Raw genomic sequence first — 25811 nt, 5'->3', positions numbered from 1 at the left:
AGTGTTGATTGTTGTGTTGACTTGCAGTTAATACATTGAATTCATCCCTTAGATCAATGTGTTTAAAACTGGCTCTTAAGAGGTGGATTTTCAAAGCAACACATACGGGCTTAATCCCCTGATTCCCATTACTGTGAGTAAGAGTTGTGACGCTGAGTCCCGTTGGAGCCAGCCCCAAATTATCCCCTGCTGCCTCAGAATGCCAATTAAATAATAAAAACCAAAACTGTGGTCAGATGTAATTAGTTTGAGAACAGAGTTTTATAATTTCCCTCATGCCACACAAACAAATTGACCCCTCTGATGATCTATACAGGATATTCAGTTTGAACAAAGGGAACACAGATCTCAAGTCTGAACATTTCTTGTGCTATTTGTTAGGAAGTTGTAATAATGAAAATTGTGTTTGATAAATTGTTGGAAATGCAGTTTATGTTATCAGGTTTTCTTTCTTTCATTAAAAAATGTCTTTCAAGACTCCAGTTGATCCACGTTTCATTGAAAACGTGTTACTTCTTAAAAATATGATTTTGATTAGAATAGACTTCAATAGCAGGCAAACTGTGTAAGAGAAAGGCAGTTCTTGAAAGACTGTTGAGTGTTTCTTGGCCCAAACCACTTCTGACAACAGTATCAAGGTCCCTGGAGCAAACAAAGCCAGTCTCTTGTCCTGGCCATCTCTGGGATGAGGATCTACATGGCAGCCTGGGGCTAGGGTCCTCCTGCGTGAGAAGACAGTTTGAATCTAAGGGTATGGGCTGGGTAAGGTGAAATACCTGTTCGGTTTTTGTTGCTGTTTCTGCTTCTTTGGGAAGGAATGGATCAAAAAAGTTTTGAGAGAAGAGTAAAAATAAGGTTAAGAAAAAACCCTCCCACACAGAGGGATATATAATGGCAAGCCACTGTTTTAATATTTCCATCTTTGTTAGTTCAAAATTCTCTTATTTTATTTAACCAATTATTGCAAACATATTATTCCACCTTGTTGGTTTGAGTTGAAAAAATCTGGTACATATAAGTTTGGGAATTAACTTGTGTCTTTAAGGAATATTAGGTAAAACAGTATCCCAGGACTACTGGGTAGATGGGCATCAACACAGTCATCAATATGGACTCCTCATGCTTCCTGTTCAGCATTTTCTGGGACACTGGGGGGTATTCTTCTGCACGTGTGTGTGCATATATGTACTGGGAAATGGGAAAGACAAGCTGTAAACTGTAGTTATAATGCAGGAGAACGTGCTTCTGCCTTGACTGTGAAAAATGTCAGGCCTATAGTAATGAAAATCTATGGAAACTACATTTAAAAGATTCATGAAATAACAAGGTTACTTCTGAAGACATTATGAAGTGGGAACCAGAATTCTTATTTGAACGTATTTTGATTCAGAAGTTTCCTTGTAAAAATATTCACAGATATTGGTGGACATTTTTTTTTTTACATACAACTCGGTTTCTCTCGTTTACAACATAAGTCATTTAATGTAACATTTGCAACCTTAGAAAGGCAGACATATTTAATCCAAGTCAGTTTATAAATTCCAATTTCACATGGATTAAAAACTGCAGATAAATTAAGTCACAATAATATCCTGTACATGCATTAAGGCTGGTGACTGCTAAAGTCTCTTGGGTTTCTACAAAGAGGAAATCACACACAGATTACTGGGTCTGAAGAGTGTCTACATCATTAAAAAAATCTTGCTTTTTTTTCGTTTTTTGTTTTTGGTGATACAGGTTTCAACAGTAACTCTGGAAAACTGTGAAAAATGTTATTTAAAAATATATATGTATATACTACTGCACAGTTTCAAAGATGTGATTCATAAATAATGTTGGCTGCACTGATTAAGTTTTAACAATTACTGCACTTCCAAGGTGATGTGAACACGCAGCAGCTTGTACTCAATGTTAGGCACTAGTAATATCCTTCAGGCATACTACAGTTTTATGTTAGCTGTATTGTACATATATATTTTTAAACGTATGCATTTATACAAACTGTGTATATCATGTATGGGATGTCAGAAATGTACACATCACTGTTATATAATACACACATCATTGTTTTACATACTAGGATAAGTTTTAGTGCAGAAAATCTCATTGCATTGCATTCCATGTGTTCAATCTAGTACACAATTTGTCAACTCTTCAGATTATTTTTCCAGTACATTCTTCTTTAGATAGGGGGTCCGAGTTTCCGTCTGCAATTTGCAAGCTTCCAGAAATATCTGTTTTAATCAAACCTCACTTTCCAGGCACAATCCTGCACATAAGTCTGATCTCTGTAGAGAGTAGTAACAAATCCCAAATTTTGATCAGGAATCTATTTGGGTTACTTTCAAAGATAAGTCTAACATTGTGATAAAGGAAGGTATCCACTCAGGTCATGGAAGGATAAGGTCAGTTGAACTTATGTTGAACTTCTGAGGAAATAATATGTCTTCAAAGGGAAAAAAAATGATAGTATGTTTAAATGGGAGCATCTGTGGAAGAATATACACGAGACTGAGCAGTGGTTTCCTTTCGGGGATGGGACTTGCTACCTTCTACTTCCTACGTTGCTTTATTTTCTGAATCTTTACAATGAGCATGTATTAGTTTTATAATCCAAAAACACAAGAAAGGCATTTCTACTTTGAACAGAGCTAAATAAAAGGAAGTCATGAATGACTTTCACAAACAACAATCAGAAGGTGGTTCCTTACCAAAATCATCTATGCCAAAGCCAACAAAAACTGCTGCCCTCACATGGTCAATTGATGAGATCAAAGACAGGGAGAGGACTTGCATGCTTTGACCATCTCCAAGATGACCAGTTCCAAGTCTTTTTTTGCGAAACATGGGCCACCTAAGTGCTGATAAAATGCTGCGGGCACAATCAGCCAGGGGCTGCTATGAGGGTGGCCGCTTTAAGGGCGGGCAGGGCCAGAGAGCACCCCAGGGAGGCACGGGGGACCTGGAGGTTCATCCCTTTGAGGGGTTCAACATTTCATCAAGATTCAGCAAGAGTAATAGGTAGAACTAAGCTTTAATCCTTCAAAAAAAAATCCAAAATTTCCCAAGTTAGACCCAAATTTCCAACATAGGATGGGATCAGAAACTCTGCCAACAGCTAGTGAAAGGGATGTGAGGACCCCTCAGTTGGATAAATGTAAAACAGAAATACTGATAACATTTCAGGGCCAAACCCAAATGTAAATTTCACAAACCCTTCACTGGCTTCATTTCACTTTGGACCCTTCACTTTAAATTAATTTCAAATCACCAAAGTTGTTCAATCATTTGTACAGTTTTGAATCAGTGCTTAGAATGACAGCAGTCTTATTTCCCATCTACAGATCAGGTGACAACATGTTAACATCACAACCAAAGCAGTAGGAGCGTCAAGGAAAGCACATATCACAATCTACTATAACTGTTTTGTGTCAGCATCGCCTTGGAAAATGGAGCGTTCCACGTACCATATCACCTGTCTCTTTCTCAGACCATCCTGGTGCAATTCTGTCAAGTGAGAGGCTTGAATGACATTACTTTTGCTTATAAGGACATGGCAAGGTATATTCTGTTTTGCAGAAGTTTTTCTTTATATCAATATTTTTATATCCAAATATATTTAACAAGAAGACTAAATCTAGGGCATGACAAGAGACTATAAAAGAAATAAGTTTCAGACAAAAACTGTAAACAAGATGTCAAAAAACTAAAATGTAAACTTAGTTTAAAAGAAAAGAATTAAGGGCAAGACGTAAACATACCAGACATACAGGATGCAAACATGATGTTCTGGTTGTTGCTACCCCGAACAGGGTTGTGATCATTACAAAAATAACTCACCCTGCACAGTAAGCAGCTTGCAAATCAAAGCCTGAAACATATCCCCCAAATCAAAATGCTATCAGAGGCCTGCATTCTGCACAAAGAGTGAGAGGGTCGGACAGTCTCATGATAGCAAATAATTCTCAGCCTGATAAGCAGCAGAAACAGACTCCTAGTGAAGAGACATTCTAGGTAATGTCCTAATTTGGCCAAGAAAATTTGCAGAAAAGCTATCATGGAAAGAAAAGACTTGAAACATATTGGCTGACAAGTGCCATGTGGCTCTATGGCTGCTGTGTCACAGTGGCAGGAAGAAGACACACGTGGGCCGGGCAGACTTCCTGCTCCACGTGCGGACCGTTCCGATTCCCAGCCGAGCTCCAAGCTTGGCTGTCTGTTCTTGTTGGTCAAGTTTCATCGACACTGAGTTTTCACCAAATCCCAGTGCCATTTTCATATGATTTTTGGAGCAGGGAAGGGAAGGCCTGTGGGATTTGATTCATTTGCTTATAGTTGGATGGAAGGGTAGGTATTAGACAAAAGGCAAGGTATTTGGTAACATGCAATCTAGTAAACGTCCAGCACAAAAATAACTGACTTCTTTTTGTTATTCAATTACCCATTAATACACACAATCAAAAATTAATTGGGGGATAGTATATTAATACTGAAAGTAATCAACAGTAAAGGAACTAGGTTCATCATAACTGGCAGTCAAGCTTTTGGTGTGCTGTATTGCACCTGGTTAACTAACCCATGAGATTTTGGTTGAATGTTCTAAGAAGTCATGGTTTAGCTTTGAAATAGAAAGTGTGTGTGTGTGTGTGTGTGTGTGTGTGTGTGTGTGTGTGTGAGAGAGAGAGAGAGAGAGACTTTGTGCATGCGTGCGTGTGTGTAAGTGTATAGTCTCTAATCAGAAACCTCTGATCACTTTGTCTAGCTTGGGATTATGGAAACTAGACAAAAAATGTGTTTTAAAGAGCTGTATATCTTACACACATACACAGGCAACTTCTTTAACACCCACACATACAAACACACATGCCCTGGGAAAAGACCATTGTTCGATGCTGAGAAAATATTCACCGCGGTTTGATAAATGCTGTGGCTGGGGATTTCAGTAGCACAGTGTCCAGAAACATTGAGCCGTCCATGGAGATGAGAGCGCAATCCAGCTCAGGGGCAAGGCCCCTATGCCAGGTGGGTGCTGTTCCGCAGCCAGTGCAGGCCCTGCTGGGAGTACTGGACCAGGTGCTCCATGCTGCTGTGCAGGGTCACAGGCCCCATGAGCAAATCCAGGTCGTTGAAGAATTCTAGGGGGCAGAGAGAGTCGTTTGAGTGACACACATCCTGAGTGTGCCTCCCTGAGAGATGAGAGTGACTTAAGAAAAAATTCCATTCATAGTCTTTATATAAATCACGCCCTCTGTTCCAGCACGCAACTTTAGCATTTCACTGAACAAATTAAACCCAAAGGTAGAGAACTCATCCTATATCCAATCAATTCTATTGGCCATTTCTTATTTATTTATTTTCTAATTTTTAAATTTTATTTAAATCCAAATTAGTTAACAGATAGTATAACAATGATTTCAGGAGTAGAATTTAGGGATTCATCACTTACAAATAACACCCTGTGCTCATCCAACAAGTGCCCTCCTTAATGCCCATCCCCCCACCTCCTCTCCAGCAACCTTCAGTTTGTTCTCTGTATTCAAGAGTTTCTTATGGTTTGCCTCCCTCTCTATTTTTATCTTATTTCTCATTTAAATGAGTAACATTTACTCAGTCAAATTGCAAAGGAAATTTACTTCCTCAGATCGCATCGTCCTTGTGCACGAATTCGTCCTGCACTAGATGTGGGCTGTGGCTCTTCCTCCCCACACGCCTGTACACTGTACTCATCTGAGGCGTGAGCTGAACCCCTGCAGTGAGTCCAAGCCAGAAGGTTCCAGGGCCCTGGGGGCAAATCAGACATGGGTTCTGAAAAATCCCTACTGAGGTCACCTTCTAGTCCTGGGACATTCTCTAGGTCTCTGCCTTTGTTAAACATTTATCATGTGCCAGGGCACTGTGCTAGGTGTAGGGGGGTAAAGGTGGAGGGTACACAAGATGAATACGGTGCAGGCTCCGCTCTCTCAGAGATCACAGGATGGTGGATAGTGGCTCAGAAAGACAAATTCATACAGATGTTATGCTGTCATAACTGATCACTGAACCACAGTCCTTGAAAGTGAGTATCTGAGAGAAGTTTTTCAAAGGTGCTCATATACACGCTGAATGATGTCCCGCCGGAGAAGGCAAGGGATAGGTTAGAGAAGACTCCTAAGTGGTGGGGAGGGAAGCCAAGGCAGGAATCCAGGAGCAGAACAGGGGAGGAGGGGCAGGTCCAGGAAACTATGCCGACTTTACACTGGACCTGGAGCATGGCGCCCTCTGGTAGGAGACATCCAGTAGGCAACTGGCAATGCCGTCTGGAGAGTGGCCTGCTCAGGGTCTCCCAAATTGACCATGTCAATTTTTATACATCCTATCCCTTCTGTTTTGTCCACCAGGAATGCCCACCCCATTCCATCTTAGCCACACAATGACTATTTGCTTTTCCAAACCCTATTCCACGTCAATTCCTCTCGCAGGCCTCTCCTGGTGGCCTCAGTTCCCGGGCACTGACATCTCTGACATTCCCACTAGATTTTCAGGGTGTGCCACCTCTGGGATGCATGTTATGTACTATCTGGTTTATTATCAACTTCATGTACCCAGGACCCATGTGCTTATCTGTGCCATTAATTCTCATCTCACTGTGAACATCCTGGTCTGGTCCTCAGAAGCTCATGCTACCGTGGGAACAGAATTCGCACTTAATGGCTTGCAAGTGAGCTCAGATTTGTGCTTTCCTACTGGGGGAGGGAGAGTAGTAAATTGGTATAATCTTCTGGGAAAAAAGTTAACAATATATATCAAGATATAGAACAATATATATCTTAAAAGAATCTATGCCTGTTGACCCCCAGATTCTCCCTCCTATGAAAATAATCAGAATATTGACAATGATTTATATGAGGATATTTGTCATAACATTATTTGTAATAGTAGAACAAAAACTGGAAGTGGTTTAATGTCCAGCAAGAAGGGAATGGTTTTGGGAAATCATGATACTTTATGACTGTCTAACCACAATTACGACAGTCTTCAGGACATCAGAAAAGATGTTTTTGAACTAGTCAGTGGCATGGGAAAATGCCTCATATAATGTTAAATGGAAACAGGAAATAAAACCATATGGACTATATTCTTGTTTTGGAAAGAAAAGTGCATGTTTGGAGAAGACTAGAAGAAACTTCGGTAGAATGCTAACAGTAATTATTTCTAGGTAATAAGATTACTGATAATTAAAAAATGTGTTTCCCTGTAGTTTCCCACACTTTACAAATTCAACCACAGTAGACATGCATTTGTTTTATAATCTGTGAAAACAAACCTTACTTAAAGAGAAGTAGTAGTTAACTGCTGCCTATAAAACACTTTCTTTTCAGTGGTAAGTAGCTATCACTTAGGTAGCCAGGAACATTCATCCTTATTAATTAATAATTAAATGTTTTGGATCCCTAAGTTCTAAGTTCTGTGCGGGTCTTGGGAACACTAAGCTGAATAGAACGCTGCCCCTACCTTCCTGGAACTCATCGTCTCAAGGAAGAGCATACGTCTATATATATGTATCTGTATCTACCCCATTTCTATGTTCACCTCCATCTCTAATCTCCTATAGTCAAGATTAAGTAGGTCAAGGGACGGGAACCCTGAGTGATGGCGGGAGGTCAGGAAATGTTCTGCACAGCTTCTACAATGTCTCCTCTGGTAAATGATGAAAACTTGCTCAACGGTGGTCTGGGTCAGGCTGGCTCCCTGAGTTGTGGTGGGACCACACACACGCTCCCTAGAGGCCCACACACCTCTGTTTTCCTTGGCCAGGTTGTCAGCCATCTCCCAGTAGTCATAGCTATGGAGAATGCTGTTGGTGATGCTGACGTGGTTGGCTGCCATCTGGTGGATGCGCTGTGGGATGCTGACGATGGTCGAAGGGGACAGGGTGTTGGCATTGGAGAGGCTCCCCTGAGATCCCACGGAGCTGGTAGGGGAGGGGTTGGGAGACATGGGGGATGGGGTTCCAGTGCTCCTGGAAGGGGAGAGCATAGAAAAAACAAGAGTAGGGGGGCTGGTACCAGGTGGGGTAGAAGAGCCCCCAGGGTTCTGTAAGCAGAGTAGCACATGGCCCAGCATCATGCAGTGCCTCATTTATCACCTTTACCTTGGAGAAATGAACTTACTTTCCACTGGCTCCCCATGGAGATGGGGCTTGGGCAGCTTTAGATGAATTCTGCAGGAAAAGAAAAACGTTGACAGTGAGTACCATCTGTTTAAGTTTAAACAGCTGACAATAACGTGTTCTCAGGTGACCACTGAGAGAAGTAATGGCAGACACTGCAGATAAAATGAAGATTCACAGAAATTGGATCTGGGAAGTTACAATCACTAAGCTACTGGTTTCTCTTCTGGAAGCTGGTGGAGGGGCAGCTGTATGGCCCACAGGCGTCCACAGCAGGCTACAGTGAAGAGCTAGCTCACCCCGCAGGCTGGGTTTTCATGCACCAAATCATAATCCTGAGGGTCTGCTGAGTCCTAAACCAGTCTAAGTTTTTTTCAATTAGCTTAATTTTTCTGAAATGGAAAAAAGAGCAGGACGACACACACCTCCCCCACCCCCCCATGGGGAACACCTTATATTTAAATGTTGGGCATATCTGCAGAAACCATTGCCATACATTTAATGTCTGCAAATATATAACACATCAGATTCTATTGTTTTGACTAGTGAAGCTTAGAAGTATTTCTCTTAAAGGAAATTGCTGTTGAAGTTTTCTAAAAGAACAGATTAAAATATATGTCCTTAACAGAGTATTCAAAAACTGACTTCTCTGAATATTTTGATTTAGGATGTTATGTTACCCGAGCCAGTTGTTTGTGTCAGGCTGTGAAGAGAAGCTTTGCCTTTGGCAAGAAAGCTGCTAAATGTACAGACAGATTTCCTCTCTGAGAGCCTGATAATGCATTCTTGGATGTAAGTCTATGGGACTATTAAGGAAAAAAATGGTCTTTATGATACTGATGTGAATTTTGCCTTCCAGAGAGAAGAAAACAGCCTCTGTCTGGCTCCACAGAGACAAGGTGTTTCTTTTGGTTAAAAAGGACCTTATGAAGTGGCGAGTGATTCTTAGTTTTTAGTGGAGGTATTACCAGAATGGTAAGAAATGGTCTTACAGGTGGCAATTCTGCTATTGCCTTCATGCCTCCTCCACTACCAGTAAGCCCTGTGACTAAAAGCATGAGTGGGAATCAAGTCCTTTTTTCACAGGCAGATCTGTATTAAAAGAAACACATTGTTTGTGGACAAATTATCATTGCCACCTGAAGTTTCATAATCTCTGAATTTAAAAATCTTGTTTTATTTTTGAGAGAGAGAGAGAGAGCGCATAGCCAGGGGAGGGGTGGATAGAGTGGGAGACAGAGAATCCAAAGCAGGCTGTCAGCACAAAGCCTGATGCGGTCTTGAACCCACAAGCTGTGAGATCAGGACCTGAACCAAAGTCTGATGCTCAACCAACCGAGCCCCCCAGGCACTTTCACAATCTCAGAACTTTACACTTAAATGGCCCTTAATTAAGGATAGCTACCAATAACCCCTGGAAGGGAACATCTCTGATGTTTAAGTGGTGTTCTTTGTCCATTCTGTACATTTTCAGTTGGCATACACAGACTAAGAATTTCTTGTATTCCTTAAAAGTTCTGTTGTAACCTCTGTGGCTTACAAAGTTCAGGTTCCTTTTTTATTTAAGCATTTTTTTTACTGTAATAATATTTTTCAGTATTAGCTCTTAGATTCTGACTTTCTGGAAAGTACTTCTCTTGACCTTAGGCTCTCAAAGTAAAGGAATAGGCTTAGTGTCTGCTCTTGTCATTATGACACAGAGTGTCAACGCATCAAAACCATTATCTCCTTGCGTTAGCACCTGGTTACTTTACACACGTGACCAGGAAGGAGGCAGCGTGCTGGCCAGCGCCCACAGAACCTTCAAAATAGCCTGGTCATCTGAGCTGATCTCTAAGAAGTGAAGTTGGGGGTTACAGGATCTAAAATGATGGTGTGTATCTGACATGGGGTTGGTGGAGGTGGACATGCTATAATTTCTTGTTTCTATAGACAAATGGACAATGAATTATAACTTCATGTCCACTTCACAAGTACATCAGAGAAGGTTCTCTTTTTTGCTCTTCCAAAGAAAATGATTTCATTTCCTAAGATAGGTAAAGTTAGCATGTTTTCCAGTCCTACCTTTTTTTTAAATTTATATAGTTTATTACCAAGTTGGTTTCTATATAACACCCAGTACTCTTCCCCACAAGTGGCCCCCTCCACAAACATCGCCCGCCTTCCAATTCCCCCCTCCTTCCTCAGCCATCTCATGATTTGCCTCACTCCCTCTCCCCGACTCTTCCCCCCTTCCTTTCCCCTTACCATGGTCTCCTATTAGGTTTCTCCTGCTAGACCTATGAGTGACAACATATGGTATCGGTCCTTCTCTGCCTGACTTATTTCACTTAGCTTGTCCAGTCCTACCCTTATATTTACCCACTGCTACTGTCCTGGTGCCTCTGAGTTCTAACAAGCCAGTTCTTACCATTTAAAACAACACCTTTATTAAAAGTTAAATTAGCTACTGGAGAGAGCTGTGAGAAAGTTCTAAGTAGTTACTTCTAAGAGGAAGAAGCTCTAAATGAACATGAGGAATTTTTTAGCTATAAAGAGGAATTTCCTAGGACACTGATTTTCTTTCTCTTGAGGCCATACAAATACTTGGACACCAGGCAGGGAGATAAATTAGCTGGACCTTCAAGGCCATTCTTTGAGCCTTGCACACCATGAGCATGTCATAAAGGGGGTTACTGTTGACATCAGAGGCTTCCTGTATTAATCTCAAAGCCATGGATTCTACCAGGCTTCGAAAATGTCCATGACAGGGAGACCACTGGATCTAAGCAATAATGTTGCCTCTTAGCCAGATAATACCTTGAAATAGTCGATAAGTGCTTTTGAATACTTCACAGCGTGGTCCCTTTTGAGTCGAAACATCCGCCAGTACAGGAGAGCCAGGCATCGGTAACTGCAGCAGAGAAAAGAGAAAGGGGCCCTGAAAGCATGAGTGTGTCCTTTGCCAACCGGACGAAGAAAAAAATCTCTTGTTTTTCTAAGGCACTCAGTATTTATATCATATTTATATATATTAAATATTTTTAAACTTACATTTATGTCTGAAAAGTATCTGACCTTCCTTTAGTTCAAAAGATAGAATTCGAAATTTCAAGGAATCACTCCATAAACATATCTACCACTATATCATACCTTTATTGCATCTTTGTTGGGGCGAAGGGCTGGCCATTTTCTTCTGCCACCGCTAGAGGACAGTGTCTCTCCATGGGAGGCGTGTGGGAGCACCTGCACGGGGCTTTCCCAGTCCCTGGGAAACTCACTGGGGGACTTCAGGGCAGAGCCCCCTTACCCTGATTTCTCTGGTGCCCTGGACTTCTTTACTGAAAGAATAGCTCTTGTGCCTGTTTTTATTCCCTCCACTTTTAAACTACTTACTGGACTGTGTAAGTAGTTCAAATTAATATATATGAGTATTTTATAAACAGTAAAAACTCAATGCTGAGAGTATCATTATTTTATCATTTTACATTTGTTATTTACATATTGGTATTCTATCTTCTATAATATTAGTTACTAATCATAATTAATTTATTAATCCTAATAATGGAACTTTATGTTTGAAAAGAGCAGAAAAAGCATTTCCTGAGACATACCCTCCTCTTTTCCTTGGTGCTTTTCCCCCAATTATTTGCTAACTCAGATCTGGTGCTGATGTGCTAGAATGCAAACATACCAAGTACAACTTACTAGTGTCTTCTGAGCACATCAAATTGCAGATGGTGTGATAATGCAAAACTACCTGAGACCCTCTCTTTTGTGAATGCTGCTGTTATTTTTTTTGAGACTCGATTCTCTGACTTGCAGATCAGGTTCTCGAGTAGAATAAGAACCACTGGAGAGCAAAAATTGTTGGATCCCTATAGAGGAGGAACCAAGACAGGTGTTCTATGATTGGGAGAATGGGGTGAGGTGTCCCAAGGAGATATAATGGGGAAAATTATTATTATTATATCCACATAATCATTATCATTGTCGTCCCGACAGATACAGAAAAAAATCTATTACATGTTAGTGAACAGTTTAAAAGAAATACTTCTGTTATTACAGTGTAATGAGCTGCTTCTTTGATGTGTTGAGGACTTTGGGGCACCACCTTGATTCAGTCATAATAATCCCACATGTAAATGGACAAATGGATTATTTTGATCGTGTCTAAAGTGTCAAACACAAGAGAAATGACATTTGGCAAATTATTAAAACACAGACCTACCTGACTTTAAAGCTGAGCATGCATTCACGTACACACACATACACAGAAAAAATTAGCCTGTGTAACAGACCTGTTGCATCTCGATCACTGTGAATTCATGGCACACTTGGTAGCGTAGCAAGAAATTGTGTGGGCCCACCCTAGCCACCATCAGAACTGCACTGGTTTTTGCATGTTAGAAGGTACTAGAAAAACATATACATTTCAGCACTTCGTTTGCCAATGAAGATACACATGGCTGTGGAGGCTATTTTAAGTTAGTATCATGCACTTACCATAATGCGGCCAGTTGTTTGTCCTCTGGTGTGGCATTGGGGCCTGAATGGGTTTTTAGTCTCATAGCGTACCTAGGGGAAAAAAAGAAATGAAAAACCAAAGGAAAAAGAAAGCTTTCTTGTTAACAACAGAACGTCTTCTACGATGGAAGTTCTCTTTGCCCCAAAACTTAGTTTTTCATAGTACTTGTTAATTCTTTCTGTAAAGCTAGCTGACGCTGCCCCATTTTCCCTAAGCATTACACTACTGTGATGACTAGAACAAAGTGACTTTCATGATTATCCAGCTACTTTCTGCCCCTTAACAACACAAGTTCAAATGCTACCAGTGGTGGAGAGTGAGTGATGCCAGTTCCAGCATTATCTGTGAATATAGTGACACATCCATTTTTACGAATTTTGACTTATGGCTGAGTGGCTACAAGACTGAGTGAAGTTCAATCCTTCCAAACCAACCTCCAGAAAAATGTTCGCTCCTTGTACTCAGATGGATGCTTAGATTAACCCCTTTTTCATTGTTATGGAATTCTTACTTTGATGACTGTGTAAATGTCCTAAAAAAAGGTAGCTCTTTTGAACTCTACTTAATCCCATTTATTTCTCTAACCAAGGGGATTATGGCCATTCCATTCTCCCAATAATATACCAAGTTACTTGCAGACTCTTTGAGAGAGCAAACACATAGGTGAATCCAGAGAGTCCTGGGTTCAAATTTTGGTTCAGCCTCTTATTAGTTGTGAGAACTTAAACAAATGTCTTTTTTTTTAAATTTATAGTTTATTGTCAAGTTGGTTTCCATAGAACACTCACTGCTTTTCCCCACAAATGCTTTCCTCCATGACTATCACCCCCTCTTCTTTCCCCCTTCCCCTTTAGCCCTCAGTTTGTCAAAGGAATGTCTTTAAGCCTCAATTTCCTTATTCATAAAATATGATGAATACTGCTGATTACACAGCATTGTTATAAGGATAGTATTTATGAAGGTCATTGTAAATTGCTCAAGATGTGATGCTGTTATTATACTAGGTCTACAACATGCAGATTTGTAGTCTCTCTGAATATATCTCTGCACAGTTTTCCTAGTGGTTGCTCTGGGTATTTACAATATACGTATGTGACTTATCACAATTCATGGGTATTAACATGTTCCACTTTGAGTGGAGCATAAAACCCTTATTTCCATTCCTGTCCCTTTACTTTATTCACTTTTAAATAACATTGTATTGAGTATCAGATGGTGGTACATTTTTAAAAAATCACTGAGTATGATTTATAAAACTCATGAAGCAGATAGTTTATTGCAAGTATCCAGACTTCTGTTCTCCCACTGTCCTTCCTTCCTTCCTTCCTGACACTCCAATTTTCCTTAATTTGTCATCTCCTTTAGTTTGAGGAACTTCCTTTAGCCCATCTTTATAGGTTAGAAATAAATACTTTTAGTTTTCCTTATCTGAGAATATTTTTATTTCCTAGTCATCCCTGCATAATGGTTTCCCTGCACTTAAAATTCATCTTGATGGTTTTTTTTCTTTCAGTACTTTAAAAACGTCTTGTCCCTCCCTTCTGGCCTCCATGGTTTCAGATGAGAATTCTGCTGTCATATGAACTGGTGCTCCCTACAATTCTCTCTGGTTGTCTTCAGGATTTTTTCTTTGTTTTTAGTTTTCAGAAATGTAGTTATGTTCAACAATAGCCAAATCATGGAAAGAGCCTAAATGTCCATCAACTGATGAATGGATCAAGAAGATGTGGTTTATATATACAATGGAATACTACATGGCAATGAGAAAGAATGAAATCTGGCCATTAGTAGCAAAGTGGATGGACCTCGAGGGTGTCATGCTAAGCCAAATAAGTCAGGCAGAGAAGGACAGATACCATATGTTTGCACTCATAGGTCTAACAGGAGAAACCTAACAGAGACCATGGGAAAGGGAAGCGGGGGGAAAGAGTGAGAAAGAGGGAGGGAGGCAAATCATAAGAGACTCTTGAATACTGAAAACAAACTGAGGGCTGAAGAGGGAGGGGGAAAGAGGAAGGGGGGTGATGGTTATGGAGGAGGGCACTTGTGGGGACGGGCACTGGGTGTTATATGGAAACCAACTTGACAATAAACTATAAATAAAAAAAAGGAAAAGAGAAAAAAGAAATGTAGTTATGATGTGTCTTGGCATGTACTTCTTTGGGTTTATCCTACTTTGATTTTTCTCAGCTTCTTGTACCTGTGGGTTTGTCTCTTGCCAAATTTGGCAAATTTCAGCCATTGCTTCTTCAAATACTCTTTTAGTCCCACTCTCTTCCTCTCCCAAGACTCCAATGAGACACATGTTGGATCTTTTGTCATTGTGCTTGAGGCTGTATACATTTTTTTTCAGTCTATTTTCTTTTTGTTGCTTAGATTGGGTAAATTCTATTTTCTGTTCTCAAGTTCACTGATTATATCCTCTCTTGTCTTGCTGGGGAAGGTCTTCAAAGAGACGTGACTGGAACTTGAACTGTGAGCTGGACCTGGATGATCAGAGGCTCCTCATCTCCTCCCTTGTCCTTGAAATGTGGGTTCCAAAGCCTTTTCGGCTCCCAGAGGCTGCTCCTAGGACACGCCGTTGAGACTGTTGCGTTAAGAACACTATCACAGTTTACTTGAGCGAACTCAGTTAACGCCTCCACATACACTTTAAGAACTGGTGGGCAGGTACAGGGATCCATTAACTTTATGGCCACTCAAGACAAGCCTTATATGTAAATCTTTTTTTTAATTAAACCTGCCACCTATCAACCTGGAGTGGCCTGCCTCTTTCCACATTGTCTCCCTAGACCCCTGGTTTCCGATTATACCTGGAAAACTCCTGAGAGGGTTATGAACCAGCACATCTCCACCATCGAACCTTGGACATTTGGTTATTAAGTTAGGAGACCTAAGGTCCTATTTAAATCTTTTCCTTTATTTAAAAAAAGTATTCTTATTTATTTTTGAGAGACAGCGCAAGCAGAGGAGGGTCAGAGAGAGGGAGATACAGAATTTGAAGCAGTCTCCAGGCTCTGAGCTAGCTGTCAGCACAGAGCCTGATGCGGGACTCAAACCCACAAATCGTGTTATCAAGACCTGAGCAGAAGCCGGACGCTTAACTGACTGAGCCACCCAGGCACCCCTAAATCTTTTCTTTTAAAAGGAAGTCACCCTGTTTAGGTTTAGCAGGCAGGTCTTGGCCTATTTCTGGGCTATAGTTACAATTACAATGTAATTTTCAGAGGCTTTGTGGTGCCACTTTGATTTGTGGTGTAGGGTTCTACTTGCCAGTGTCTCCCGTCACTTGGTATCCCTTGGGGAGAAAGGGATTCTCCTGCCTACAGAGACAGACAACAGCCTGAGCTGGAGAGTTGTGAGATCCCCCCTTGGCGGTGCTCCCGGCCCCCACTGGCTCTCAATGGGGCAGGAGAGTCTCAAGCCTGGCAGGAAACATGCATATGTTAAGTAGTAAATTAATGTTATTTTCTAACGCAAATAAGAAAAATTTCTTTTGTCTTAGGTTTCCGAGTAGCTCAAGAGATTTTACTCAGTCCGAATTATCTAGAAAATAGGTTTTGTTCTCCTTCATGCAATGATACTTACATCAGCAAACATACCAGAGCCCTAACTCTGGCATAGGGCAGGTGTGGCACATCAGCACCTCCAGGTGTATTTGACTGCCATCAGGCTTCCTTGTTGTTTGGGTTTGTTGGGTTTGTTTTGTAAACTTTGAATGCCTTAAAGGGGGCCATGTACACTGGAGGTCACCATAGGCCCTGTGACTTGCTTATTTGTTCACTCCTCAAATATTTATTGAGCACATACTATGTTCAGGAACTCTTCCAAGGATTAGGGATACATCAGTAAACAAATGAGATCCCTCCCAAATCCCCTGGTTCAAAGTACTCACATTCTAGGACACCTTACTACTTTGTGCCCATCTGCTTTCACCATGTTCTTCCCTGACTGCCTGTGGGTTATCTGAGTTTGTGCCTTATTCTGAGGAAGGAATGTGAGGATCTAGGATCTCACAGAGTTATTTTACTGGTGATTTCTTTTTTTCACTGACAAAAATAGCATACGTACCATGTAAATAGTATGAAGGAATCACCAATACATTGATGTAGTAGAAATATTTTAATAAGAAAAATGATCGAATAGTATTGACTTTCAAACACTCTGAAAAGGTGCGTTTTGAAGATGGTATACTCTCTGATGCCGGGGTGACAGTTTCAGAGGCCGGAGCCTACTTACTGAGGGGGAGCGGTATAAAAGACCAGGTTGTGTCTTTGGGCCAGTTCCGACCAAACGGGTTATAACCCAAGGGGACTAGAAATCTTTCATCTGGAATGGTGGGGCATGTTAAAAATATCTAATCTTAGGTTGCAAAGAATTCCAGAACTAGAAAAGTCTCTTAAAGCTAGCTTTGGGGAAGAATAATTTCACATATGGGAATTAGATATTATTCCAAGCAGTTGAGTGACTAGAGATGGAAACTATATGACAAGGTTCTCAGTATGGCTCAAGGATGAAATTTCCTTAATGGTTCACTAAAAAGACACTAAAGATGTGCCTCTCTGGGTCTCCATGACGGAAAACAAGACGCCCCCATCTAACCCCTTGACGTGCCCATGTCAGAGACCCGCGTCTGCTCACATTACATGTCTCGACCCAGGTCGGGGATGGTGCTCACATTCAGGTCTAAGATCAGAACATCAGCACCTTCTGAGACAGCATATCCCAGGGTGGCTTTCCTTTCCTAAAATTCCTCCTCTGAATCTTCTTTCCTCTCATTAAATACTCCTGAATCATTTACTGATGGAGTTAGGATTTAGATTATACTAACCTGAATCAGGTTAAAAAAAAAAAAAGCAGCATAGAGGTGAAATTAGTTCCAAATCTGCCACTTCCCAGCTGGGTCATGTAGGCATGTCACCTCTCATGTGGACTCAGCTTCCTTTCTGCAGCAATCAGGGGTCATAGGGGCTTTCCTGCTCACTCACAAAGAGAGCAAAGGAGGCAGAGTGTGTGAAAGGGCCTTGCCAAATCTTATGTTCTTCTTTGTGAGGATGAATATTGGTTCCTGGTAGCTGATAGTTCAGGCTGGCATTCTTTTCTCTGTGTTCAAAGTACTGACATACATTCCTCATCCCCTCTGCTCCCCCAGCAAGACGTGGTGCTTACCTGATGAGCTCTACTGTTTCCGAATACATTGTATAGGGAGATTTGGATTCCATTGGGCCTTGTTCCATTGCATTTCCACACTCAATAAATGACAAAGCTGCTTCGGCATAATTCAAAGCCTTTCCAAACTTTTCCACCTGATCAACAGAGTTAATACAGTGTCTTCCTTAAGTATAGTTTTAATTTATTTTTTATTTTTAATTTATTTTAAATTTTTTAATGTTTTATTTATTTTTGATACAGACAGAGACAGCATGAGAGGGGGAGGGGCAGAGAGAGAGGGAGACACAGAACCAGAAGCAGGCTCCAGGCTTTGAGCTAGCTGTCAGCACAGAGCCCGATGCGGGGCTCGAACCCACGAATGTGAGATCTGACCTGAGCCGAAGTCGGAGGCTTAACCGACTGAGCCACCCAGGCGCGCCAAGTATAGTTTTTAAAATGGCATTGTCACATAGTCAATATGCTTTATTTGAGAAACCCGACTTTTGAGTTCCAAAATCCTGTGAATGAAGCTGAGAGAAGAAAGAAATAGGATGCTTCCTTCTCTAGTTATTTTCGCAAATTGCTACTAGTTTAGGGTAAGCGAGTGACTGGTTGTATACAGAACTGTACCAGATCTTATATAACAGCGGCCAATCAGAGTTGCTCAGAACTGCATAGTTGTTCTAATTTCCATTTCCCTCTTTCTAACCCCTAATTGCTTGCCAACTTCACTCCTGTCCCTCTGTGCTAAGCTAAATAAAAAAGTATTTGGGAAGGCTATCTCAAGTTGTCCAAGTTTATATTAACTTCTTTCCATATCGGTGAGGATAACCAAGAATCAGCTTCATATTCTCAAGTTCTCATAAATCTGAACTTACACATCAAATTCCTGGTTCCATATACATGTTTTGTTACTTTCTGTGATAAGTGCATATTCTAAGTTTGGATTGCATACTCTTCCTAGCTCTCACATATTCATTCATAGTCAGAACAGAATTACACAAATTACTAATAAGTCTTGCCTCTAAAAACAATTCTCATTAGTAATGGATACCTTAGAAAATAGAATGTAGAGCAAAACACTCCTTCTTTGGCAAATCTGGTTTTTAAATAGCTTATAACCCTAGCAGGCTATAGAGAAATATTTCTTGGCAATGCTTTCAAATTAAGGAAGCCATTTCATTCAACAAGTATTTTCTACAGCACTCAATTCTGTGCAGTGTGTACTCAGCACACAAAAGCTCCTTTTAGGAACACAGAATAATCTGGAGAGAGAAAACATGCACCCACAAGATAGTTCAAAATGCAAGGCAGTTCGTGATTAACTAAAAAACGTAAAGCAAAGAGTACAAGGTAAAGAGATGATAGGAAGGCAGCAATTCATGGGGCTGCAGCGGGGCTGGGGAGGCTCAGGGAGGAGGCCTGAAAACAGCACTGGGTATGCTCTGGCCGGATTTGGGGAGGAAGCTGGAGGTGTGAGTAGCTGTGAGTGAGTGTGTGTGTGTGTGTGTGTGTGTGTGTGTGTGTGTGTGTGTGAGGCTCTGCTGCTGCAAAGGCCCGCTGGCTGGCATGAGTGAGGGGCGCTCAGAGGCTGGCACCGGCGTGGCTGGAGCACAATGTTGACAGGAAAGGTCAGGTGGGATAACATGACATGAAATGAACACTCCTGGTAAACCCTGGATGATTTGGGCAGAAAATTTCATTCCGCTTTAAAATTCTGTGCTCTTCTGCAATGGCAATCAGCTTCTTCAGGTGACCAGAACGTTCCATCAGACTGTGGGGTTGCGAGGACAAGAACCACCCCTCCCACTTTCCTGGTCTATTTTCTGACAACTCTGCTTATTTTCCTTGCATATTAGTGTGCCTAGACAGTGATCTTCCAACAAATAAATGTTTGGGGGGCAACAACAGTGATCCTGGGGAAGGGGTACATTTTGTGATGTGAGCATCTTCCGCATGGAATAATACCCTGAAGGTCATCTGAAATGCTTTATTTGTCTCTGGCACCCTCATCTCAGTTGGGGATGCTGGAGGGAAACAATTGAAATTACTAGGTTGGGAAGGAATCTCTTTGGATGAGACCTTAAGATGGACCAACCATGTGATCTCTTTCAGAAAAACCCAGAAGTTCTCTGTTTCTTGTCTGGAAGGTTCAAGCTTTCCCAAACAGGAGACTAGTCAAGAAAGAAAAGTTATTTTTTGGGAAAACATCAGATCATGGTGACTTCAGGGTCTTATGTGCAGCATAATAGTCTCTGTGTTGTACAGTTTCAGAGGAAGTATTAACTTTGGCAGATGACACAGGCAGAACATGAGTCCTTTTGAAAAGGGATTTGATCCTGGGACCAAGCCAAGGGTTGGCCAGGCTAACAAGAGAGAAAAATGCAAACCCAGATTTTTTTTAAAGGAAAAAAAGACAACCACCCACTGATTCCATTGCCTCTAGTTACTATTCAAATCTTAGAACTAAATTGAAATATTCATTTATCCGGGACTTTCTCCCAGCCAGACATTATTGGTTGAAGTCATAATTTATTGGGCTATGAGCACTTGATTATATAAACATTTCTGCATTTAACAGACCCAGCCATCCTTGTAATAGATTTTATAATTACCCCAGCTACATTGCCCTGGTGATGAAGCTGCAGTACAAACATAATTTGGAAGAACATATCTGGAAAGAAAAGGGTCTTACCATTGCATCTGCTTTATGCTTCATCCGTTTAGCTTCTTGCATAAAATAATCTGCACTGCGTGGCCTATAGGAGAGAATATTAAATGTCATTATTGTGTAAGCGCAAGATCTCTTGAAAATATTCTTTCCTTTTTGCTCAAACCTTAATCACAATTTTAAAAGTCTGTTTAATATGGAATCAAGCATTTTTGCATTCCCAAATTACTGCCTGTATGTAAAATATCACAATTATTTTTCTCTTCAATTAGCTATTCAAAACACATTCAGTATATGCAGACAGTCTACATTTACAGGGGCTTTAGCATGGTTCCCCAGTGTCTAATTTGTGAATCAGATTTCTTACTGCATGGTTAAGAAAACAAGCAAAAAATCTTATTTTACATGATATTTGTATAAAATAATTCTTTTAAATTTAAAGATCATAAATATACCTTATAATAATTGCACAGATATTATGGGTAAGTATATTTATGTATTCTTATGAAGGTAAGTTGTCATTTATATGCATAAATGGCACCTAAAGTTGTGTGTATCTATATCTAATTATTTTAAGGCTTCACAGTGAAACATGAACAGAGGTAATACTGTATGATTATATTCCAGTTGTAATGAAGTTAATTGTATAATGATGTCTACCTTGTAACAATGCAAACGTGGCATGTATTCTCTAGAGTTCTGATTAGCTGGCTGGTAAACATTAACGGCAGACATGTGCATTATTAAAGCAATAACCCTGGCCAGTACTAACTCTGCTGGGAGATAAAGGTAATTAATACAGAGACTGATCTGAGTGTGTGTAATGACCCCAAGTTACACGAAGCTACTCATCAGACAGTACCTTTAAATGCTTAGTCTGAAAGATTTTTAAAAATCTACATAGTCTAGGTGCCATCAGCATAAACTATTTTTATATTATGGGTCTTTATATAATCAATAAACTTGACTTGTTCATGAATATCCAATATAAGACAGGATTCCCTGAATGAGAGTTAAGACATAAGTAGTGATATTAATCATGGACTGACTCACCTATTGTTACATGTTTATTCTGAACCCTCTTCTTTGAGATTTTAATGGGTCTTTTTCCTTACTGCACTATTAGTGGTCAGAGCATCCTTTTATCCAAAGAGGTCAAAATGCTTAGAAAAACCATGCATACAATGACAATGACTTTGCAATCCCAAACTTTTACCCTCATTTTAAATGGTTTTAATCAATCAAACCATGATCATAACAAACTAATAATTATTATTTTTCATAACAATTAGTCTCAAGTACAAATCACAGAGGCCAAAAAGGACCTTGGCTTTCTATCTTTTATTTCCCTGTAAAATATTGTCATTCTTGTGATAATGTGCTGGGAATATTTAACCTCTTCGACAAAGAAATGAGGAACATAGCTGCAGAAATCCCCTAATGTGTAAAATTAAATTACCCATCTTTGGCTCATCAGCCTTTCTTTCTATCACTCAGGCCTGAAACCTTCCATCCATCTCGGTGGGTCTTTGTGGCAGGTGAGGACCTGATTCTTCCTTCATAGGAAAGCCCTACGCCTTCTACTGGCTCTACTTTCCTTGATTCATCTCCTACATGTTCACACTTCTTCTATTTGAATGGGTTTTTACCTTTACATGCTGGTTTTCCCTTCTCTGTCCACACATTGACCTTTGAAAGCTGGTCTTTGATTCCAGTAACGGTAATTTACATTATTTTGTTGTTGCTATCTTTGATTTTTAATAACTTTATTTTTCAAAACAGTTTTAGGTTCATAGCAAAACTGAATGGAAATTATACAGAATTTAGAGAGTTGTCTTATACCTTTTGCCCCTCACCCAAGAGCCTCCCTTACCTCCCAGGGTGGTGGGATATTTGTTACAATCAATGAACCTACACTGACCCGTCATTATCACCCAAAGTGCATAGTTTACATTAGGGTTCACTCTTGGTGTCATACGTTCTGTGGGTTTTAACAAATGTGTAATGACATTTATCCACCATTATAGTATCAGAGGGGATCGTTTCACTGCTCTAAAAATCCTCAGCATTATTTTTTGTTTGTCCTTTTGCAGAATGCCCAAGTGTAGAAAACCAGACTCTACCTCTAGCTCAGACCCAGACCTGACTCCTGAGCTTCAGATGAGTTCCCAGAGCCTATCCACTCAGGAGAGAGGTTCCAGGGACTTCATCGATTTCTCTTCCCTGTTATCAGATGCTGTGTGTGCATCCTTGTAAACGTCCTTCCTTTTTGCAGTGACTACATCCACTACCCAGGCCTAACCTTTCATCATTTCTCTTGGCCTCGTGTTTTACTCCCCTCTGATCTATCCTGAGCTTTAACCCTTGACCGGTGTTTGTAGAGCACGGCTTTCATTAAATCACCACACTACTCCCAGACCTAAAGTCAATCTCCAGATCCTCTGGGATCAAGTCTCAGTTCAGGCCCCCACTGATCCTGAAAACCCCTCAACTGTATTATTTACTCACCACGGCCCTCAGCCATGGCCAGGGCTGGTCTTCTCGCTGTGTTGCTCACCTGTCATCTCTGTCTTAGAACTTCTCTGCTCATCCTTTTCCTCCTGCCTGGAACGTTCTGCTCACTGAGTGCACATTCACTGAGTGCCTTCTATGAACCAAATGTTACTTCTCCCTCAAACTGTTGTGCCATAAGGCCTTCTTGGTAACTCTGGTCCAGGCACATCTAGGTCTTTCCTAGATACTACTTCTTATTTATACTACATGTGTAGGCATTTCATTACCTTCAGAGATGTATGGCTACAGTCACTGCATGTGGGGAGATCTGCAGCTGATACATTTTCAGCAGGGACTGTGCTGGGACATCTTTGACCTTCCCCACCCTATAGTCTTAGGCACTTGGTAGAAGGTACATGAATCCCCCTTGAATAGCGCTGCATTCATCTTGAGCTTAGAAGAGAGTGGTGGCTTCTAATGGAGTGCAGCATCACAGCCAATGAGCCAGAGAACGTTTCCATGGCAACTTGAAATTCTCCACATCATTATCTGCTCCGCACTCTAGTATATGAGTTTGGTCAATTTTTTCTTGCCCGGTTTTGTAGACCTTGTCACCAACAGATCATCATTTCAAATGCATTTCATTTTCATGAAAGGATTCTCCTGGCAATAAGCTATGCCATCTTAGTTACTAGCCATCAAAGGTGCCCTTAAGGATGGCGGTGCCTCCTGATTACTAATATATGTTCCTTAATCAACACTGTTTTCATTTGAAGCATATGAATATATTTTTAAACCTGATATGGAGGCTGGGTCACAAACTCTCACAATAGTGTACACAGGTAAATAACATATCTAATTTTCTGACTATATCACGGCAGCTGACACTAAGCTGAGATGCTGAAAAAAATGTACCGTCCAGAAGCCATTTACAAACACATTAGTCACAATTCTCATCTTCACATATAATAGAGGGCTCACTATACTGAATCATTGAAGATTGCCTGATGATTGGCTCATTTTCTCCTTTTAGGTGATTTCTAGCGCCATGCTCCTAGATCAGAACATTAGAGAGGCAGTGGGGCTAATGGGACGCCACTGGAGACTGTCCAGCAGGGCGGTGGACGCATGCCATGATGAAGGCATCACTCTGACATCAATGTCCCAGTCAGGAGGAAAGTAAAATTGTTGCCATTGTGGTAGTTACAGACTAAACTTGGCCAAGGTACTACAATAAAATCTAATTATCTCAGTGTTCCAACAGATTTGTGATCTGATCCTTGTTTTTTTTTTTTTTTACATGAATAGCCTAGAGTTTTTGTTTTTCATTTAGTAATAACATTCTTCATATTGTTCTTTCAAAGTGATGGTATCTTATGATGACACATGAACCAACCCAATAAAAGTTCAGTTAAACATACGTGTAACTGTGTATCTTGGGCTCTTTAGAAATGGGGCTTGCGAGGGATCTTTTTAAAAGCCAAGGCTCAGCCATGTATATCTTTGTTGTAAGAGCTCTTTGCAACAACAGCAATCTGAACACTTGGTCCAAATAGAATGTTTTCTTTCTTTCCCTTACCCTCCCACTCTCGCCTCTGTAAACATGTAACCTCAGTTCTGAGGCAGCAACAGGGTTTGCACTAGGCTGATATTTCTTCTGGCAGAGAAGTATTAAAGCAACCTTGCTTTTTGTTCTGGTCTGTGGCTGAGATGGAGTTGAATGGTCTCCAATGGAGAGGCTGGCAGCCTTCTTTCTGTAATTCCTACCTCTGTGAAATGCACTCCCACCCCCCTCAGCAGAGCCTCCTGTTTTGTGAAAACTGGCAGGGATGGGAGCTCAATGTGTCTGAACAAACAGGTTCCTTGGCACAGCAGAAATATGGATAATTTCCTTAGGGAAGATGAAGTCCAAATGAGACAAATAGGCAACTGCATACCAAATGAATTCATCATCCGATATCCTGTCAGCTTGTCATCTGATAACCCCCATGGGTGTTACTGTGTCCCTGGCTTTGAAGCACTTTCTTCACAAAGAAGGACACGTAAGAAGTTGAGTACAGGCACCTCCCTGCTTTCTGAAAGTTCCCTTTTATGAAAGACCTAGATTAGAACGGTTTTCGCGAATCTGAAGAGGATTTTCACTCTTCTGAAAAAAGCCTTTCTTGAAGTGAAGTAATGCAAAGCAAACCCTCAGAAAACTGGGGATACTCTTGCTGTATACCATTGTGGCTTACATATGGCTTCATAGGAATGCTCTACTCCAGAGGGCAGGGGAACCTGTAATTCTTTTTAATCCACTAAAGTGAACACTACTGATGAGGTGAGGGTCAGTGCCTTTGGCGTGCGTTGTTGGCTTTATGAGTGCTTCCTGAAGGAAGCAGGTAGACTGTATTGAAGCAGTGAAGATTCAAATGCAGTTTTTGTTTCCTTGAACGTGATGCTGGCTGGGACCCCAGAGTCTCTAGAACCTGGCTTCTCAGAAGCACAGGTGATCATTCATGAGGTCTTGGACACACCATAGGTTCCTGCACACAACCGTGTTCTCTCCTGGTCACACACAGAACACAGCGTGTGTTTTCCAACATGCACAGGCTAAATGTGGCAGGTTTTTGTCATTCAATCAAAAGCAACTTTCTCTTGAAATAGAAACTCATCAGTTTGATTGTTGTTCTTTTCTGAGTGTGACATTTAAAATACAATAATTTTACGAAACCCTTAAAATGATCAGAGAATGAAGATTTTAGTCAGCGGGGTCTGAAAGGCCTTGTCCCCTCCCGCCTCCCCATCCCAAGCCTGCTCTTTCTCTTTCACTCTTGGTTTCAGTTAAGAAAAAAATAAAA

At 40.8% G+C, this 25811-nt stretch overlaps 1 protein-coding gene across 1 annotated transcript in view; it reads right to left on the bottom strand.

The window, feature by feature from the left end:
* Positions 1–242: 242 nt before the first annotated feature.
* The window catches only part of AFF3 (AF4/FMR2 family member 3), a 525761-nt gene continuing 500192 nt past the window's right edge, over positions 243–25811 (bottom strand). The window contains exons 18-24 of the mRNA XM_029938501.1: positions 20503–20566; positions 17826–17962; positions 12635–12706; positions 10949–11042; positions 8151–8200; positions 7776–7999; positions 243–5135 (exon numbers count right to left, since the gene is read on the bottom strand). Coding sequence (XP_029794361.1) covers positions 5014–5135; positions 7776–7999; positions 8151–8200; positions 10949–11042; positions 12635–12706; positions 17826–17962; positions 20503–20566 — 763 coding nt within the window. The 3' untranslated portion in view covers positions 243–5013. The remainder of the gene's footprint in view (positions 5136–7775; positions 8000–8150; positions 8201–10948; positions 11043–12634; positions 12707–17825; positions 17963–20502; positions 20567–25811) is intronic.

This window comes from Suricata suricatta, chromosome 4, assembly GCF_006229205.1.
Source record: "Suricata suricatta isolate VVHF042 chromosome 4, meerkat_22Aug2017_6uvM2_HiC, whole genome shotgun sequence".
NCBI classification, from domain to species: Eukaryota; Metazoa; Chordata; class Mammalia; order Carnivora; family Herpestidae; genus Suricata; species Suricata suricatta.
The sequence above is the reverse complement of the archived record's forward strand: the minus strand, read 5'-3'. Positions and strand labels throughout refer to the sequence as shown.